Source organism: Lagenorhynchus albirostris, chromosome 10, assembly GCF_949774975.1.
Source record: "Lagenorhynchus albirostris chromosome 10, mLagAlb1.1, whole genome shotgun sequence".
In the NCBI taxonomy this organism is placed as follows: domain Eukaryota; kingdom Metazoa; phylum Chordata; class Mammalia; order Artiodactyla; family Delphinidae; genus Lagenorhynchus; species Lagenorhynchus albirostris.
The window spans coordinates 6060689-6082017 of NC_083104.1; the positions used below are offsets into that span (position 1 = coordinate 6060689).

Genomic DNA, 21329 nt, shown 5'->3' on the forward strand with positions numbered 1-21329 from the left:
GTTTGAAGTATTTCCCTGTTATTTTCGCTCTCTCTCTCCCATTCCCTTCCTCCCTTTCTCCCTTCTTCTTGCCACCCTTTGATAAACGTAGATATCTTTACATATATAAACAGAGTTGATAAAAAAATATATATATACAATATTATATCTTGCTTATTTAACATAATGTGGTATTTTCCATGTTATTAAAATTCTTTGAAGACATAACCGTGAACGGCTGCATACTATTCCGTCACACATATGTACCGTGATTTATTGGGTTGACCAAAAGGTTCGTTCGGTTTTTTCCGTAAGATGACTCTAGTAACAGTTAGTTGTCTTTAACGTCATTCGAAACAATTTTGTTAGATTGTATGTGACAGCTGTCATATCAGCATGTGTTTAAAAAAAGACATGAAAATTAGTGAATTTTTGTGTAGCCATTTTAATACTGAAGATGAAAGAAAAAAGCAACATTTTCGGCATATTATGCTTTGTTATTTCAAGAAAGGTAAAAACGCAATCGAAATGCAAAAAAAAAGATTTATGCAGTGTATGGAGAAGGTGCTGTGACTGATCAAATGTGTCAAAGGTGGTTTGAGAAGTTTTGTGCTGGAGATTTCTTGCTGGACACTGCTCCACGGTCAGGTAAACCAGTTGAAGTTGATAGCGATCAAATTGAGACATTAATTGAGAACAGTCAATGTTATACCACGCGGGAGACAGCCAACATACTCAAAATATCCAAATCAAGGGTTGAAAGTCATTTGCACCAGCTTGGTTATGTGAATTGCTTTGATGTTTGGGTTCCACGTAAGTTAAGCAAAAAAAAACCTTCTTGACTGTATTTCCACATGTGATTCTCTACTTAAACGTAATGAAAACGTTCCGTTTTTAAAACAAATTGTGACAGGCAATGAAAAGTGGATACTGTCCAATAATGTGGAAAGGAAGAGACTATGGGGCAAGCGAAATGAACCACCACCAACCACACCAAAGGCCAATCTTCATCCAGAGAAGGTGATGTTGTGTATATGGCGGGATTGGAAGGGAGTTCTCTAGTATGAGCTCCTTCTGGAAAACCAAACGATTAATTCCAACAAGTACTGCTCCCAGTTAGACCAACTGAAAGCAGCACTCAACGAAAAGAATCTGGAATTAGTCATCAGAAAACACATAATCTTCCATCAGGATAACTCAAGACTGCATGTTTCTTTGATGACCAGGCAAAAACTGTCACAGTTTGTCTGGGAAGTTCTGATTCATCCGCCATATTCACCAGACATTGACCTTCGGAATTCCATTTATTTAGGTCTTTACAAAATTCTCTTAATGGAAAATTTCAATTCCCTGGAAGACTGTAAAAGGCACCTGGAACAGTTCTTTGCTCAAAAAGATAAAAAGTTTTGGGAAGATGGAATTATGAAGTTGCCTGAAAAATGGCAGAAGGTAGTGGAACAAAAGGGTGAATACGTTGTTCAATAAAGTTCTTGGTGAAAATGAAAAATGTGTCTTTTATTTTTACTTAAAACTGAAGGCACTTTTTGGCCAACCCAGTGTTTAAACATTCAGTTCTTTTGGCCCTTGAAGTTGTCACTGACCCAACAGTAGTGAATGAGACAAAATCTTTGCCCTCTTGGAGCTTACATTCTATTGTGAGGAGAGTGTCCCTTCCAGTAAAGGACCTCACAGGGTGGTTATGAAAATTAAACAGTAAAGGGTAACAATTATGCTGGATGATGGTGCATAAGGCAGAAACAGTCTCTGGAGGAAGCCCTCTTGTACCAGGTCACTAGGCCACACAAAGCACCTTCTGCTCTGGAGGGGGCAGATTGGGGACACTTCCCCCTGGGGAGATGATGCATTAAGTCACCACCAGAGGACCCACACTCTACCTTTCTCTTGCTCGCGGCAATGACGGCGGGCAGCCATCGGCTCTCCCGGGTGTCCATCAGCAGGAACACGACATCATGGCCTTCGACGAGCTGCTCTAGCCGCTCCACATCCCTGCGGGCCTGCTCCAGGGTGACGCTGGAGAAGTTCACTGGGTGTCCCGGCATGGGGATGCTCATGTTGAACCCTCTGGCGTTCTGGGGACACACCAGAGAGAGGGGGGTCTGAAGCAAAGGGACAGGCGGGATCTCAGGGCCCGCATCTCCCGGTCGCCGCAAGTGTGCACGCATGGTCGCTTACAGCCTGAAATCTCTCCATCATGACCACTCTGCCTTAGCCTTCTGCTGCCTGTGCCCCCAACCCTCTTCACCTCTTCAACCTAGACCACACTTTCCTGTCACCCAGGGTCCCTGAAGCTGGACAGAGCAGCAAACAGAGACACACGGATCCTAGTTCCAAAGTGGGTGGGGGGCACTTCCCGTGTGAGAAAAGGTGAACAACTGGAGAAAACTGCGTACCTTTGGCTCTTTCCTACAATCTGAGGCCAAGAAACTTCACCAAAATGCCCTCTGCCTGCCCAAGTCCCTCCATCCAGCCAGGCTGTCTCTCCCCACTTATTCCCAAGCTGCCGTCCCCTCCACTTCCTTACGGTAGAATACCTCCAAATGGGATGTCAGAACAAAAATAATTTAATAAATTCTTATAAGATTAGAATGGCTGCTAGTCTTGCCTTAATCTTCTTAGGAGTATATGCATTAAAAACAAACAAAACCCTCAAAACCAAAAAACTCTACTTGCCGACTTGAACTAGAAAACTGGCTTAGGAGTGTATACATATTTGTTCGGGGGGTGGTAGTGAAGCTTCATTTCCTGTCCAAAAGCAGAAGCTGCCCAGCAACCTGGGTTCTCTTGGAGTGTGGGGACTCAGGATTTCTCATGGGGGCTTTAGAACAGCTCTGTAATTTACCTTTTGTCCCCTGCTGGCTCCACAATGTCCTGGCAGATGAATTGTGAGTCACAAAGGAGTGCCAATGGGCTAAAAAGTGTCTGCATGCAATAAATTGGGACAAACATTTCTTTCTGAGACCACAGTCTTTCACTACATATTGTTCAGTGTCTGAAGAGTCATTTTATATAATCTACCCAGGTGCAGAACTTTTAGGTGCATAATGGTAGGAGAGCTAGTCTATCAGTTACTCTTCAGGGTTGAAAGCAGATGTCCAGAGCTGGGTTTTAAAACCCCTAGTGTGGCTCTACAATCCTACATTTTATTGCTTTACCTTTGGGAGAAAAAAAAATGGTGACCTCAAATAGTTATTTGATTTATTAAAGGTCAGGTTTTTTTCCTATTCAATTAATTCAACCCCAGGATTAGGCATGGTATTTGCAGCTGAGCAGTTCTTTTCATGTCTTCTTCACTTAGGACTAGCCTTCTGTCCATGGCCTGGTGTAAGGAGGGTGATGAGTAAATATTTGTTGAATGAAAATATCAACAATATTGATTGTTGAACACTAAGTTGAACACACAAAGAAAATTACATAAGCCTGGCTAACCAATAAGTGAAACAGTTTCACAAGTACTTTTCACGAATTTGATGAATTACACTAGTACTTAGATGCATTCTGTGTTATCTATTATTACTTATAAGGCATGAAGGATAAAAGTGTAAGAGACCTGGCTCCCAGTGGTAAGGAATGCATAATCCAATAGGTAAAATGGAGTAACATGATGTAGGTGCTGAGGAAGAGGCTTGATCCTGGCAGGCTGATGTTTTCAAGAAAAGGTGAACTTGATCTCTAAGGCCCAGCATGACCTGGCCTTTGCTGACACAGACGCCCTAGCTGTGTCTTTCTTGACCTCCACGCTTCAGCCAGCCTGGTCTTCTTTCAGTCCACAAAGGCAGCGTGCTGCTTCCTACCTCAGGCCTCTGCACAAACAGCTCTGCCCCGCCTTGGTCTAGCTAACTCCCACCCATGCTTCAGGACTTAGCTTCCTCAAGGAAGCCTGGTTTAGGTCAGGCCTACCTGTTAAACATTCTCACAGCAACTGAGCTCCTGCCTCGTGCACTTGTTCCCAGTGTAACCGTTTAGGAAATTAGTTTATTGACCGTGCCCCCAGCTAGACTTGAAGTTCAATGCAAGGGAGCAGGAACTTCGTCTGCCTTGTTCCCCAGTCCCTAGCATACAGTAGGCCTTAAATAAATATGTGAGGAGTAAGTCATAGAATAACTGAACAAAGAAATAGGGGGAATTGCATTGGGTCATAGACCATGGCTAGGATTTGGGCAAGCAAAACTTTCAGGCAGAGCTCAGATTCAAAGCCAGGTCTGTCTGGGCCCAGAGGGGAGTTCACGGTACTCTCTGGTGATAGAATGAATTATTCTTCCTGACTGTGCACTGCCTCCCTCTAATAGAATTATATGTCCATGCCCTTTGCCATACAACTTTGCAGGACCTCCGACTAGGAAAGCAGGGTATCCTGACCAACCCCATTGACTTAGGGCCTGGCCCTGTGACTAGCTCTGGCAATGGAGATGGAGGACACTGCACAGTGCCATTTCTGAGCTGAGACTTTAACATGTACAGGTATGGTAAGCCTCACCAACCCCTTTACACTTCTACCTTCCACCATAAGAAGAGTAGGACAGCTGACTGTTGCTCCTGGAGCGTAGATTTTGAAATAATGACATATAGAGTAGATTGGAACCTGACTCGAAGCCTGAGTCCAGCCTAGCCTACAGCTAAGCTATGGCTAACCTGCAGACCCATGAGCATGAAATAATGTTTATGATCGTAAGCCATTTAGATGTTGGGAGTATGTGATACGCAATATTGTCACAGCAGAAACCTAACTAAGATGCCTCCTCAATGATGGGGTGTAACTTATTCTCATCTCTTCTGGCATCCAGCACCTCACTGGGTACAGTGGGTGTTCAATCAATACTGCTGAATTAAACCCATTCCTCTGGTACACTGATGAAATGGGCAAAACAAAGTTGCTTTTAAAGCAAAGACCGTTAAAATGAATGAATCTAATGCTGAGTGACCAAACAGAGAAATTTTGAGAAAGCAGGTTTTTTATTTTTAGCCAGGGCCAAGAGTCTCTTGTGGCACTTTAAGTACAAACAGATACTTCGGAGACACCTAATCTAACCTCTGTCACATAAACTGATTAAGCATGCAAGATGCAGAATGTCTTTTGCTGGATGACCTCAAAAACACCGACAAATTTCGAAGCAAATGAGCTGAATGACTTGCCTCATTGTTTTTAAAATAAATGATGAAAGTCAAAAATAAGCAGCTGGAATAAAAAGCTAAACATTAGCCAGATCTTTCTTCTGCAGACTTACATTCAATTTAATTTCATAAACCTGTACTAACTATCAAGTATTCTGGTGATGAGGAAAATAATATCCTACATCTGAGCCACCATAAATCCCTTTGGAACAAGGCAGTATCTAAAAATATTTGTACCCCAAATTCCTCAACTCAGATAATGCTTTGCAACTTATAAAACATTCTTTTCATGTACTCTTCATTTTATTTTCATAATAATATATGAGAGTTTTGTTCTTGTAATCTGCATCTCTGAGATGAGGAAACAGAGGTTTGGCCACATGATGAGGGCCTGGTAGTAAGTGACAGATGTCTGACTCCCTTTCACCAATACCACAGGGCCTCATTCCCCAAGACTTAAACACTGAAAGATCCAGGAGAAAACCTCAGACGTTCTCAAACAGCATCAACGTACCACTCCGGGGAATATTTTCTGGAGCCGGTCTGCTGCAGCCAGGGCCTTGGGCTTACCACCCACCAGGCAATCTTCAAATTCATACAGAGGCTGCCTCACAGGGTTGGAATAGGAGATCTTGGCATTGTCCACAAATGTGATGTGTCTGACGCCCCAACCCTGCATGGAAACAGGAGATCATGGTGTGTTTCTGATGAACATTTCACAGGGTGTCTCCCTTGAAATCCCTAAAAGGGGTTTTATTTTGGAGCAGCTTGGGAACCTCAAAATACAGGGAACTCCAGAAACTGAATTGTGCAAATTCAGTTTTTGACAGTGTCAACTTCCTTTAAAAGACAAAATAATTATACACACAGTGCCTGGCTTCCTACAGTAATGAGAGTAAGAAATGTCATTGTGGGTCTGACTAATAATTCATTATTTTTGACAGTGGCACCAGAGGAAGCTTTGGGGATGAGTCCCATAAGAACTGTCTCTGTTACTGTCTTAAAAGGATTAGCAAGAGCCACCCAATGTCCTTGCTTTCCCTGAATGAATGAGTAAGCATAAGTAACATCTCATCCTAAAATTCACTTAAAGCCTGAATTAGCTCCTTGTAAAAGTGACTTATAAGTTATCTCCAATTGTATAACATCATAGAAGATTTTGTACTTTTTCTCCAAGAGGCAAAGCCCTTATTAATATTCTGGAATATAGGGGAAAATCTACATGCTCAGAGATAGTTTTCATGATTTCATACACTTCAATTCCATCTCCTATAAAGTCTTATAGAACCACATGATTTTAAAATTAGATAGGCTCTTTAAAATCTTTAGTTCAATTACTTTATTTTACAGATACAGAAACTGAAGCCCAGAAAAGATAAATGACTTATCTTAGGTCATAGATCTGGTTAATGGAGGGGAGGAAATGAGATCCTCAGAGTGGCGACCAAATGAAGGTGCGTACTTTCTGGGGTGAGATGGGGTATGTGTATTTCAGTAAACCATAAACAAGCACAGTGATGCAAGAGAAGCCCTGGCAGGATTGGCTGCAGAGTTAAGAGTCTGATCTCTGTCTTATTTCAATATCCTTCCATTAGGGACTTTGAAATTCAGTTAGTCTGATGAGTCCAGGGGCACAGTCAACAACAACCCAAGATTCACTGTCGGGGTGGAGGATGATAGGCCAGAATCCACTCTTTTGAAAGCATAGTTTAAGTCGGCTGCTTGTTTTGAAGCCCACTGGTAACTTTGGTCTACCCACCCAGTTTTATAAGTGACTTTCACCAGGTAAGCAAACTACCATGGAGGGGGAATAAACATATGTAATATCCAAAAGTCAGTGGTGCTTGGCTTGGGGATATTTATTTTGGGAGTATTTTTGCATTTTAAAGCAATGCTGAGTGGAGAGCAAGGAAGGCAGTCTGGGAACATGCTTGGCGGTGGGAAGAAAGCTACATAAATTACAAACATGCCACAGGTTAGTCACATGCATGTGGACTCTCACACTTAACTTTCAGTTTCCTGTAATGCTACATAGTTTAAATGGCTAATCTGTAAAGATTAAAGAAAATTACAATACTCAGTGCTGGTGAGGATGGGGTGATGAAAAAACTATTTTACCGATTGAGAATGTAAACTAGTATAATTCTTCTGGAAAGCAATTTGGCAATAGGTTTCTAGAACTTTTTAAATGTTCATATCCTTTGACCTACTTCCAGCAATCTGCTTTAGGAAATGATCTAAAATACTGACAAAAATGCAATCACAAAGATGTTCTCTGTAACATAATTTAGAGTTGTAAAAAACTAGAAACAATGTTAATGTCTAACATTAGGGGAATGTCACAGTAAATCATGTTTCATCATACAAGAAGGCATACTCTACAGCCATTAAGAAAGCTTTTTAGGTATCCTTTTTAATGACATGAGAAAGTGTTTACAATGTTAATTGGTAAAAGCAAGGGGCATTTTTATATATCAAATAAGATTTTTAAATATACATTAAACAAACACTGAAAAGAAGTGAAAATGTAGTCAAAAAATGGGTCTTCTTTTCTTGCTTTACAACTCTTATACTCTACAAATTTTCTACAATGGGACTATAATGACTTTATAATTTTAAAAATGCTAAGAAAACTTAAGTACCTAATTCTGGAAGTTAGGAAAAGAATGAAATAAATTCCACAAAAATGGAGAAGGAAATGAATAAAGATAAAAGTAGATATTAATGAATCTGGAAGCAAAACAAAACAAAAATTATGGAATAAAGAGATCAAGGATTTAGTTCTCTGGAAAGACTGATAAAATAGACAAGCCTCTCTGGCAAGTTTGAAAAAGAGAAAACACTATTATTCAACATTAGGAATAAGGAGAGATAAAAGAGAGGATAAGGCTTCCCTGGTGGCGCAGTGGTTGAGAGTCCGCCTGCCGATGCAGGGGACACGGATTCGTGCCCCGGTCCGGGAAGATCCCACATGCCGCGGAGCGGCTGGGCCCGTGAGGCATGGCCGCTGAGTCTGCGCGTCTGGAGTCTGTGCTCCGCAAAGGGAGAGGCCACAACAGTGAGAGGCCCGTGTACCGCCAAAAAAAAAAAAAAAAAAAAAAAAAAGACAGAGAGGATAAAGAGAAGATCTAAAAGTTGGTAAGAAGGACTTCCCTGGTGGCGCAGTGATTAAGAATCTGCCTGCCAATGCAGGGGATTTGGGTTCAAGCCCTGGTCCAGGAAGATCCCTCATGCCCTGGAGCAACTAAGCCCGTGTGCCACAACTACTGAGCCTGCACTGTAGAGCCCGCGAGCCACAACTACTGAAGCCCGTGCGCCTAAAGCCCATTCTCCGCAACAAGGGAAGCCACCGCAGTGAGAAGCCCGCGCACCGCAACGAAGAGTAGCTCCCACTCGCTGCAACTAGAGAAAGCCTGCACGCAGCAACAAAGACCCAACACAGCCAAAAAAGAAATAGAGAAATAAAGAAGTGCATTTTAAAAAAATGAAATAAAATAAAAGATGGTAAGAGAATACCACATGTATTTTATATCAATTAATTTTCAAATTTAGATGAAATGGATGATTTTCTAGGAAAACAACATGACTAAACTGACTCAAAAGAGGTATAAAATCTAAAAAGGTCAATGACTATAGAAACATTTGTAAAAGTTCCCAAAGATTCCCTGCCCTCACTGCCAAGAGAATTCCAAAAGGCATCAGGCCCAGATGGATTTATAACTGAATTTTGCCAAACCATCAAGGAACTGATAAGTCATACACTTAAACTGTCCTGGAGCATAGAAAAAGGCAGAAAGTTTTATTTTATAAAAGTAGTATAACTCAGCTATAAGATTTACGACACCACAAAGGAAAAAACATTACTATAAACCAACTTGACTTATGAATGCGTATGTAAAACGTAGCAATAAAACATTACCAGTTGAATCCCATAGTATATTAGAAGAATAACATACCATGAACAAATAGGGTTTTTTCCAGGAATGCTCAACATTAGAATATGATTATCTTGATAGATATATTTGATAAAGCTTAACAATCATTTCTGATGTAAACTCATAGTAAACTAGAAATAAAAATCTGCCTCCTTAATTTATAAAAGAGCATTAGCAGAAACCAATATCACATATCAAAATTAAAGGAAAAAAAAAGAAGTTTCTCATTAAAAATCAGTAACAAAATGAGGATGCCAACTCTCACCACTATTCCTCAGCAAAACCATGGAGTCCTAGCCAATCCTAGAAATAGGTATAAATGTTGGTGAGGAATACTTATCAACCTAGAAAATTCTAAAGAATCGAACAAAAAACTAATGTAACTAAGAAAGTTTAGAAAGATGGCCAGATAGAATATCTTTCTTATATATCCCAGTAATAGTCGACTGGAAAATTTAGTGGGAAGAACATATCTTCAAAAGAAGAAAAAACAATTAAACATGTGAAAATAAACTAAATGAGGCATGTGTGAGACCTAAATAAAGAAAATGCTACAAAGATGATCTAAATAATTTAAGAGATATACAATGCTTCTGAAACTAAGGATCAATATTATAAAGATGTCAATCCTTCCCAATTTATCTATAAATTCATTGTAATTTGAGTTAAAGCTGTGAGTAATAATGCAGGAACAAACAAACAGAATGATGGAACAAGACAGAATCCAAAAAGAGACTTGGGTACATAAGGAGATTTAGTATTTGATTAAGGTGGGAAAATGATGATTTGTATTATTGAACGAATGCCATTCAATCAAATGACTATTCACTTTGTGGAAAAAAAGTTAGATATTTAACTCTCATCATAAAACAAAAATAAATTCCACATTGATAAAGATCTAAACATAAAAACAAGAGTTCTGTAAACCGTAAAGAAAAAGATTGACATATTTAATAACATCAAATTTTTAAAAACCTCTATGTGGCTAAAGATAACTTAAATTGAGAAAAATATTTGCATTGTATTACAGAAAAAAGGTTAGTATCCATTAAAAAAAGGACTCCTAGTCAATATATAAGAAACACAGCCCAAAGGACATAAATAGAAGAAATAAAATTCACAAAAGAAATAAAATCAAATACTAACCCTCACTAATTAAAGAAATGCAAAGTTAAAAGCTCTGTTTTACATTCTAACACAGTAATTCTACTTCTAGGGCTTTTTTCCTAAAGAAATAATTCCACGGACATGTAAAGATATAAGCATGTTCACTTCAACAGCATCTCTAAAAGAAAAATATGCTGAAATTGATTAAATAAATTGAGGACAAGACATATAATAAAATCCTACATATACATAATATGGAATACATAGAAAGAGAACCACAATTATTGTTATATTAAGTTAAAAATAAAAACGTGCTACAGACAGTATGCTATGATCCAATTTTTGTAAATATAAATAAGTAAGAGCAAAGATGACAAATGTCTCTCTCTGCATTTGCACATGCCTACGAAAACTTCAGGGAAAGATGCTGTGTAATAATCTGTGAAGTCTGCTTAATTCTGGTAAGTGACTTGGGATGGGAGTGGAGGGAGAGTTCCTGTTTCTACCTTATAATAAAAGCATGTATTCCTTTTATACTTAAAGAGATACTGAGAAAATTAAAAAGGGAGGGAGACAGGGAGGAAAAAGAGAAGGGAGGGAGGGAGAGAGAATAGGGGGAGTCTGGGAGAGAGAATAGGGGGAGTCTGGGAGAGAGAAGGCACTCAAGTGTAGTTGTTGCTTGGCATCCGCGGGGGACTGGTTCCAGGAGCCCCTGGGGATACCAAAATCCACAGACACCCAAGTCCCTTACATAAAATACAAGGCCCTCCATATCTTCAGATGCGAAACCCACAGGTATGGAAGGTGGACTGTATAGCGAAAAAAGAAGAGAAGCTACAGCTTTAGAGGTAACATCTGACCCCCACAAACTTACCATCAATGTCCTGGCTACATTACAACCCAAGGTGCCAGCTCCGAGCAGCAGACACTTGACAGACACAACCTTGTCTAAGTCCAAAGTAGGGACCAATCTCCAACACATCAATTTGAGATTTAGATCCACTGATGACTCAGCTAACCTAGAAAATGACAGAATTATTTATTTATTTAGTCAGTCACTCATTTATGCCCCAATCTTGTCCTTTTTAGATAGAAAGTAGCTGTATGAGAAAATAAGAAACAAATACTATGGAAATTAATATCGAAGGAAAAGTAAAACAAAGCTTGAGGGTGAGCGAGGAGAGAAAGGTGACCACACAGAACACATGCCACCATTATCCTCTGCAATTGCACAGTGATGGGCCACCAATCTGATCCTGAGCTCCCAGCAGCCAAGGTGAAATGGGAAGCATGACCAGGTGTAGGAGTTACTGTGTCCAGGAATAAAAACACACCAGCCGCTTATGAGGAAAGATTTTCCTAATACTGAAAACAGAGAAATTTCTGTCTCCTCAATAAAGGGGGTACTTACATCATGCCTTCAATACAATACTGGTTTCTGTGAAATATTTCTTATAATGTCCTTCAGTGTAGGCTAATGGACAAAATCAAAGGGCAATGAATAAAGAACTAAAAGGTGGTGTGTAGGTACAGAGGTCTGAGAGTCTGAGCTTGAAACAAGAACGAAATGTAGAATGTCTAGCGAAACGTGAATTGTGTGTCCTTCAGGATATCCATCATTAATATTAATTCTCACAACCAAACTTAAATCAAGAGGCAGCCAAAAGTGGATTAACACTCGTCGTCAGTGTGAAGGCACCCCCTGACTGAACTGGGCAATGCTCTTGGCCTGACAGAACCTGGTGTGCACCCTGGAGAAAACGGCTTCCAAAGTATACCTTTTAGGGTCCATACATTCGCTGAGGTTCACCATCCTTGGTCCCATGCCTCCTTTCTGGTTCTTTTCCCATCCAACCGCCTTGGGACAATCTTAAGGCAAATAAAACAGTAAGTTTAGGGAAGGAGGGGAAAATAAAAAGTAAGTCAAAGCAGCAAGATGGCTCACGCATCCATAAGCTTTCAGTTCACTTCTTTTTCAAGGAGGTTTGCAGGCCAGAATTTGCATCTACTTGCCTCAGTTGCCTCATTTTCCTGAGCCACTAGGAATCTTGTTTAGAGACCCTCAGATCCAAGCACTGCCTTCCCACAGAAGGGCTTCAGAAAGAGCCCTGGTCTCTGGCCCGAGTTGCCTTAACTTTTGTAGTTACTGGAAGTTGCTCCAAAAAAAGAATATATCTGGAGCTGGTCTAACCCTGTGAAGGGCTTTCTACCTTAGGGAGACAAGCCAGTGTGACTGCAGCACACCTTCTGCTGAGTTCCCACCTGGACCTGGACCTCTCCGTTGAGCGCACCCCTTCCGCTCTTCATCCTTATGTTACCCTTCCACCCAGCCTCTCAGTTCCATCACTGCGCCTACCTGTCTCCAGACCTCAGTCCAAGGGACTGCTCTTCTGTTAAGCTGCCCTCTCCTTTAAGCACACCCTTAACCATTCAGACTTTCCTCTCCTCTGACTTTTCCCTTTCCCACTGACCTCTTTTAACCTCTGCATTGGGTGCCTCTGTAACTCCAATTCCAGCTGTTCTCAAAATCTGCTCCACGCAAAGCTCTGAGAGGATAAAGACTCCATGGCTGACGGGCTTGGGAAATGCTTCTGTACACCTACCTGTGTTCTCCCTCTGCCCCACCACCACCCAAACCTGGAGCGTCACATCGCACATGAGGGAGATAAAGCTCCGAGAAACCTGCAGTAAAGGAGCCACTTTTGTCTGATTTGGCTTTGAGCTTCCCAATCTTACCTGGCTCTCCATTATCTCCCTCAACCAGTAACACCAATTAAAATCTCACAGGACACATTCAGGGTAATGCTGCTCTATTCCACTGTTGCAAAATCCTCTTAAAAATCTCAACTGCTTTGCAGAATACTTCTGCTACCTCCTCACCTTAATGGAAACCTGTCTTCCTTGGTGGAAACCCGGCTTCCTTGGTGGAAACCCGGCTTCCTTGGTGGAAACCCGGCTTCCTTGGTGGAAACCTGGCTACCTTGGTGGAAACCTGGCCTTGTAAATCCTGCTAATGGGGGCCACCCAGTCTTACACTCCCCACACCTTGGGACCTCAGTTGCTCTCCCTTCCTCACTGAATTCCCCAAATTCACAATAAAGCCTCAACTCCTTAGCAGGGAATTCACTCAGCCACCTACCCTTCCAGCATCACCTCCAATATCTGCTTGAAGTAACAGTCTCTGAAGGAACAGAAGTTCCTTGACTTAAGGTTAAGAGATACAGGACTATGGCAGGAATTTTACATTTGTCTCTTATTGTACACTGGTTTTCTTTGGACATTCTCCTACTTTTATATTTCTATCAACACCTCTATTTTCCTTTCCTTGGGAACTTTTTAGCTTTCAACCTTTTTTTCTTAACATAATACTGCCCAATATAATTATGGGACCTAGAGGTGTTGATTTGCTTTACACAATTTTTTATTTCTGGGACAGGACGACAAATGGGAAACAAGGGGGTCAGTTATTTTCAAAAGCTACTTGGCTGAGGGTATCTTTCCCAGCAAGGAGCCGAAAAACAAATGACCCTTCCTGTTTTAACTCAGGTGCTCTGGTGTGGTCCTTTTTTACATCACAAAAAATTAAAACTGAAATAATAGATTTGAGTTCTTAAAGAGGATAAGAACTCCAAAATCATTTTTCTGGGGGAAAAAAAGAGTTCAAACCAGTTACTAACTCATATTTTGTTTGATTTTCTTACTATTCTCATGTTAAATTTAAAAAGCCTTCTCTAACACATGCACAGAAATTTGACAAGAAATTCAGAAACACAGTCTAGTACTATAATTAATAACTCCAGCCTCAGCTTTCTCCTGTTACAGATAAGAAATTATAAGACGAACACAAAATGTCATTGCAAATTAAAACATCTCTGTACTCAAGATGTTACAGACATTTTAAGAAAATTAGATGTACTTTAAACTTACTGATAATTAAAAAAAATACTATAGGTGACCATAATATTTAGTCTATCATATCTGCTTCCATATTAGACATACCCCAAATTAATGAGAAAGTATTTTTTAGGGGAAAGTTAGGCCCTGTCTTCCTCTAGCTGGACAAAGAGGAGGAGCACAGCAAGGACAGGAAGTGAAAGGAGATCTTTCCCACCCTCAGCAGTGTCTGCGGCTTCCCTCAGCCGGCTGCTCGAACACTCTGTATCAGCAAAGCAGAGTGAGCTTGCCTGCACCACCAAGAGCAGAAGACACAGGATATTCAAAACTGCATTTCTTATAACACTGTCATTGCAACTATGGGATGTCTTAGAAATATTAAAAGACACTACCATACGAATACGTTCAGTTCACATTATGATACAGAATAACTTTACAAAGTTCTAGTTATTAAAAGGTTTTATTTACAGCTAAGAGGGAAAACATTAATTTACGTGAAAAAAGAGGAACATCTGCCTTTCTTAAACTAAATAATCTACACTCAATATCAAGTGTTAAGACTTGACAGCACTACAGCGCTACAGAAAACCTCTTTTTCGAATAGAATTGCACGGTGTTTCCTGGGTTTGCCAGCTTCACCAAGCATCAGTAATATATCACTGGGAGCAGGGAGTAAGAGTAATTCAGTGACTTTATCTTAAAACATGGAAAGAAAAGTGCCTCCCCCATAAGGTGGTTGGCAGGATTAAGTGAGTGACGTGTGGAAGTAGCTGGTGGCCTGCCAGGTGGAGACCAGGCCGCATTACTGGTTAGTTCATACTCACCTCATTCCCCTGGAGCTACCTTCCAGTGGCGGCTTAATGAAACATCACATGGAAGCTATTTTAGAATGTGCCAGAAGAGGGTGCTAAATCAAATGCATTAAATATCTAAAGACGGCAGAGAGGCGATAGATATCTTAAGGCTCTAAACTAACAAGTAAACAGCTTCCTCTTTTGCCTGATGAAGCAGAGATTTTAACACCCCTCACCCCCAAAACACACACTCACATTAAGGCACATGATCCACGGATTAAAGAAAGCAGTGTTCCTTGGAACAATGCAGGTGCTGTATGGAGCAAATTAAACCATGTAGGTATGCACAAGTACTCTGGACAGCACGTAAGACACAGAAATCTGAGGGATCATCTTGGAAAGGGTTCTCGGCTTTGGGTAAGATAGGAAATTACCATAAATTATCACTTATTAAGCAACTATAATATGCCACCATTGTGTCTGTCTTTTACACAGGAGTCAGATTCCTCATAGGGGTACTCCATGAGGTGGGTATTATTACCTTTATTTTACTCCAATTTGGGTATGTTATTCTGTCTTTGTGATGTGTACATAAATATAAATATATAAATAAATGCATGTATGTATATCTACACACACACACACACACACACACACACACACACACACACATCTATATATATAACATTATCTGTGAGCCCAAGTTTCCTACCTTATGGAACAGGGAGAATAGCTGACGCCTACCACACAGGATCAGATGAGGAATATTAAACGTGGAAGGAGAAATGGCACTTTTGCTGACTGGCTTACTATACGGAGAATAAGATCACACACAACTTTTTGTAACAAATAAATATGTAGGTGCATTAATACTTCATTCTTCCTGTAAGAAGGGTAAGGAATAAAGACTTCATGTTAAGCAAAAACAAAAAATAGAGGGAAAAAGAATTCTCAGGACTGAAAAAACTGCCTGGAGGAAATATCCTGAGGACAATCTCTGCCTTTGTTCCTGTCTGAATAGCAGAGCATGCCCTCTGTTCCAGGGAAGAGTTCGTAGGGGCAAAGAGGTAGGAGCTGTACTTTTTTCTACCTCCATTGCCTTTGTGAAGGGATGAAAGAAAAGTTAAACCTAATTTGGTTTCTGGTAAATGCTAAGTATATGCATTCTCAAAGACCGGCAAGTTACCTGGGCTAAATGCCATTTCTGGAAGCTTCACTTCGAAGATGATGCTGTGGGTGACGTCTCTCATCCCCTGCAGAGTGCGGTCCCGGAAGCAGAGGACTTCAACAGACTGGAAACTGCTACTCCTGATGTCGGGCCCAGATTTTTTTATTTTTTATTTTTTTTAAGGAAGGAAAAGAAAGAGCTCACGTAAGAGCTTCGGCAAACCCAGGTGGAGATGATTCAATTCACTGTAATTATGCCTCCCTGACACCCTCGGGGGGTGACCTTAACCTCTGAGAGATTCTGAACATATCCACGCAGGCTTCCTTTGTCCAAGTGTTTAGAGGCTGAGCGCTGAACTGACTATGATTTCTTTTTAGGTGAGTTTTATATAACAATTTCACATTGCACATAAATACTTCTGACAAATGAATCTTAAATGCAGAAAAAAATTAAAAAGCTCACAAGATATTAAAAAGAAACTCCAAGACAAGCATGGGCTCCTCTGGTCCCCCTTCTCCCACCTGAACGTACAGTCTACGAGACGGCAGCTCGGGCAGTGGTGAGGAAGCCCACAGCTCTACAGACTCACCACCAGGACAAGCAAGTATAACACTCTCCCTCTGCGGATGATCTGTAATCTAGCTATCTTTACTGAACACTGTTATTTAAGTAAAGCAGACACAGAGGTAAATATCCAAATCCTAAATATAACGGAGCTTGTCTCATGCCTCCTCCCAGTCAATAACCAGCCCCTTCAAAAGTAACTCCTGCTCCAACTTCGAAGTCCAGACATGGGTTTTGCCTGTTTTGACCTTTACATACATGGAACCAGGGAGCACGTATTGTCTCAGGTCCAGCCTCTTTCACTCAACATTATGTTTTTTAAATTCATCCATGTTGATATGTGTATCAGCAGTTCATTCAGATTCACTACAGCATCGCATTCCATTGCAGTGAATATCCTATTTATCGTCCATTTCATTGTTCGAGGACATCTGCGTTATTCCCAGTGTTTGGGCATTAAGAATAATGCTGCCATAAACGTTCCTGTATATGTTGTGCTTGCATCTGAGTATGCATTTCTGTGCTTTATATACCCGAGAGGGAAACTGCTGAGCTATAGAGATTTTTAACTTTGGTGGATACTGACAAACAGTTTTCCAGCAGTGTTTGAGGGTTCCAATTCATCCACATCTTTGACTTGGTATTCTCATCTTTTTAAACTCATTCTGGTGAGTATCTCATTATCTGGTGAGTATGCAGTAGTAGTTCATAATGGTATCTTATTATCTTTATTAATGAGTAGTATCTAGTTATACTTTATTTCCTTGATGATTAATGATGTTGAGCATCTTTTCAAATGTATATTACCCTCTGTTTTATTTAGTCTAAGGTTGGGAAAAAGGGCAGATGGTAGCAACAGGAAAATCCTATCTGAAGGTAACTCAGATAGCTGAAGGGAGGGCTAGAGAATTTCAGGATGGGGACCTCCAGCTGTTGGCCCTGCCCTACTCTAAAGTATCTTTAGGGCTGTATGGTCGGAGTCTGAAGCTCCATAACAGACCTGCTTAGAGGCTCACCACTGATAGAAACTGGATCATGACTGACTTATTGATTTATTATCTGGTTTCTATGCCAGCAGTGAAAAAAATCCATTTGGGAAAACAGAAATATAGATATAGTTAGGCACAATGTCAAAAACATATAGACACAGACAGACAGACAGACAGACACACACACACAAACACACACACACACACACACACACACACACACGTAAATACCATCTGTGGGCTGCTAGGACCAAAAAATTCCTCAAAGGCCATCCAGGGTACTGGGCTAAGTTACAGGGATCATATACACCAACAGTTATCTGTGAACAGAAAAGACTTTGTGAGTGAGGCAAGTATCATGTCAGATTCACAACACAAATACTGCTAATCCCTCCTCTTTCCTATTTATGCTCTTTTGCAAAAGCATCAACAATTAGACACTTGGTGAAGGGTTAGAGGGAAGAGAAGAAAGCCAAAGGACCTCACACCAGACAAGAGAACTTCTTGATGGCAGGGGCTGTCAAATTCTTCTCTGCACCCCCCTATGCCTCACATTGGGCCTGGAAGAGAGTAGGAACTAGATACATTCTAGTTCCTAGAAGGAACTAGAAAGGAAGGAAGGAAGAAAGAAGGAAGGAAGAAAGACTGAAAGGAGAACCAGGAGGGAGGAAGGGCAGTCAATTGTCAGGGAGGGAGGAAGGGCAGTCAATTGTCAGGGCTCACACGGAGAAAATCCTCGCACAAAGAGACATCATCTGCGAAAACTGCTGATTTTCATGTAATGAGAAGAGACATCATCTGCGAAAACTCCTGATTTTCATGTAATGAGAAAATCAAAGAAGGGTCACTACCATTGTAAATCCATAGTGAGACCAAATTAAAAAGCCGGATGGATGCCTTTGACATTGCTAACATATTATTTCCTCTCATTCCTCCCTCCTCCAGCTCCCCCAACCCTGATTTCCAACTGGAAAACTCAACTGAACTTCAAACACCATGTCTTCAGTGAAGACTGCCCCTGGTGGAGGTTGTCACCCTATCCTCTCTGCTTCCATAGCCCTCTGTACGTTATACATAACATCTTTCACTTTTTCTGTCTCCTTCCTCTCAAAAGACAATGAGATCTTGATTTCTAAATACCATTCTCCCGCAAAAGGAATCAGGGCTCCATGGCTACGTGGCTAATTCTAGGGCTGCAGCAAGGAAAATACAAGATGAGCCTGAAGCACCTTCCACAGCAGAAAGTAAGGAAGTGCTCAATAAGCAGAAGGACGGGGGCATGTCAAGTGGGCACCCGAGACACCTGAAGAGCTCTCAATGGCCAAGGCTGGGACAATCTGATCAACAAAATAAATAACGTGGTATTGGATTATAACTGATATAAATGATGAGTCCATACTGATATAAATGGTGAGATAAATAAATACGAAGGCGAAGGGACAAATCCTCCTTACAGAAGATTTCCAAACAACATATGTAGATACCTCCCCCTCCAGGAGTAGAGCTGAATCGTTCTCCTCCTTGAGTGTGGGCTCGACTTAGTGACTCACTCCCAAAGGAAAAAAATAGTAGTTTTGCAGTGGAGAAAGCTGGCAAATTCTACCTTAAACAAGTGATCAAGTTTAACACCATCAGGGATGCCATGTGAGTATCAGGTAGCTTGGATATAATGATGACAAGGGCACTTCACCTTAGTGGTATTCTTTCCAAAAATAACCCCATCTAATATAACCCATCTAATCATAAGTAAACATCACACGAACCCAAATTAAGAGGCATTAGACCAAAATAACTGAACCAGTACTCTTCAAAACTGTCAAGGTCAAGGTCACTAAAAACAACAAAAGTCTGAGGAACTGCTGCAGACCAGAGCTGATGAAGGAGACATGACAAGAGAATGCATCTGGGATTCTCCTGGGTGAGAAGGTGAGAGCATGGTCTAAGAGACATGTTCCTATGAGAAGCAAGAGAGCTCTGAGAATGAGGCCTCTAGCCTAGCGCTCCCTCTGAATGAAAATGCTGTCTCCCTGGATGTCTTCTGGTCCAGCTGGCCACCGCCACCACGTGCGGCACCTTTTTATTTTGTTCCCCTCTATCGACTGTGACAGAGGGCATCTGCCAGGCATACTACATGATTAGGTAATCACTACTTCAACTTCACATTTAAAAAAATTCACCGAAGGCATTTACCTCTCTGTTATCCAGCAGAGAAGAGAAGAGAAGAGAATGGCCTGATGCAGTGAAAAAAGCACTGGCTGGAGCACCAGCGGGCATGCGTTCTAATCCTGCAGCTAACTGATTTTAAGACCTTGGGGAAGGTCTTCCCTCACCTGTAAAGTGAAGCAGTAAAATAATTTTATCCCAAAGGATTCCTTCTAGCTCCAGAATTATAGAGCTTTATAGACCATTAAAGAGAAAAAAAATCCTGTATAGCTTACAAAACAACACAGTCTCTATTAAGGCTCAATCTTACCAGGTGGCTAAAGGCTCTTCAAGTTTTATTTGGGAAGAACCCAGATAGTATGAATCCAGGAAATGCCATTCATATAGAGACACTGAGTTTCAGTTTTCAAGTATGACTCCATAAACCGAGGCTCTTATCAAATGTCCTGTCACTTACTCGAATTTGACCTTCAGCAATTTACTTCACCTCTCTATGCCTTAATTTTCTCATCTAGAGGGTAACTCTCACCTGCACTTGCTCCCAGAGACTGGGAGCAAGATAAGCGCTCAACAAATGGTAACTGTAACAACAATATAAATAAACTCTATTGTGGTAGATTCACTGATGTCTTTGTTCAGTTCAGTCTATCACCCTTACACAGTTACCTACCTTCAGTTTCAAGGTTATCTTTTCTTAACCAGCAGAGAAAAAGGAGGTTAAGTTCTAGTTTATCAAATATTCTCTGGCTCTAGGTTTTACCATCTGCAATTGTAGAGTTGGGACAAAGTGATGTTTAAATTATATAAATTAGAATGTTACTTTAGATACAAGTGGATGCCTAATTTCAAAGAATGAGCATATTTCTGACACTAAATACAAAGGCAATGAGGCAGGAAGGTAATAAGAAAAAGAAATCTTTTTCGAGAAGACCAGGAATAAATTTCTTAGAGCAACCTGACCTAAAATGAGCTACAGAGAAGGAATGAACCACTGAAGAGAAATTTATCACTTACTGGTAAAGGGAGGTCAGCTTGAAAATGCCTTAAAGTAACTCTCCTACCCACATGAGGCATGCATGAGTATGCATCCGGACTGGAAAATGACAGAATCCATTTGACACTAGGCTGAATACCATTTAATTTTCCTTTGATGATTCAAAAGTGACTCCAAAATCTTCAACTGCTTTAGGAACCAAATCCGGAACCTCAATCATTGTAGGAATTAGTCCACACAAGGCTGGGTAAGCCAGTTTAACTATATGGGTAAACAGATTTTTTAAATGGCAGTCAGAAATAACCATTGGCTAGGAGATCTGGATTCTAGAACTGGCTTTGCCACAAATTCATTGTGTGAACTTGGGCAAATCTCTTCCTTTTACAATACATCAGCAGAAAGAAACAAAATGTCATTGCAAAAAAACACTTTGTTTAGAAGGTTTATGAAATAAACACTCTTTTCTCCTTGACTGAGGGCATACAATTCATTGAAGTTGTTCAGTAATGATCTGGCTGCAATCCACCCAGCAATTTGCTGAAAAAGTACAAAATGAGAAAGAAAAGAGGGCAAAATTGTCAACTTGAGTGTGTGGAGAAATTTCCACATTGA

General features: G+C 40.7%; 1 protein-coding gene across 9 annotated transcripts in view; it reads right to left on the reverse strand.

Moving 5' to 3' along the window:
- ATG7 (autophagy related 7) overlaps positions 1 to 21329 on the reverse strand; it is a 295536-nt gene that overhangs the window by 176634 nt on the left and 97573 nt on the right. For all 9 annotated transcript variants that reach the window (XM_060161161.1, XM_060161167.1, XM_060161166.1 and 6 more), the window contains exons 8-13: positions 17792 to 17880; positions 16026 to 16147; positions 11930 to 12020; positions 11026 to 11170; positions 5624 to 5782; positions 1875 to 2069 (exon numbers count right to left, since the gene is read on the reverse strand). In XM_060161161.1, coding sequence (XP_060017144.1) covers positions 1875 to 2069; positions 5624 to 5782; positions 11026 to 11170; positions 11930 to 12020; positions 16026 to 16147; positions 17792 to 17880 — 801 coding nt within the window. The remainder of the gene's footprint in view (positions 1 to 1874; positions 2070 to 5623; positions 5783 to 11025; positions 11171 to 11929; positions 12021 to 16025; positions 16148 to 17791; positions 17881 to 21329) is intronic.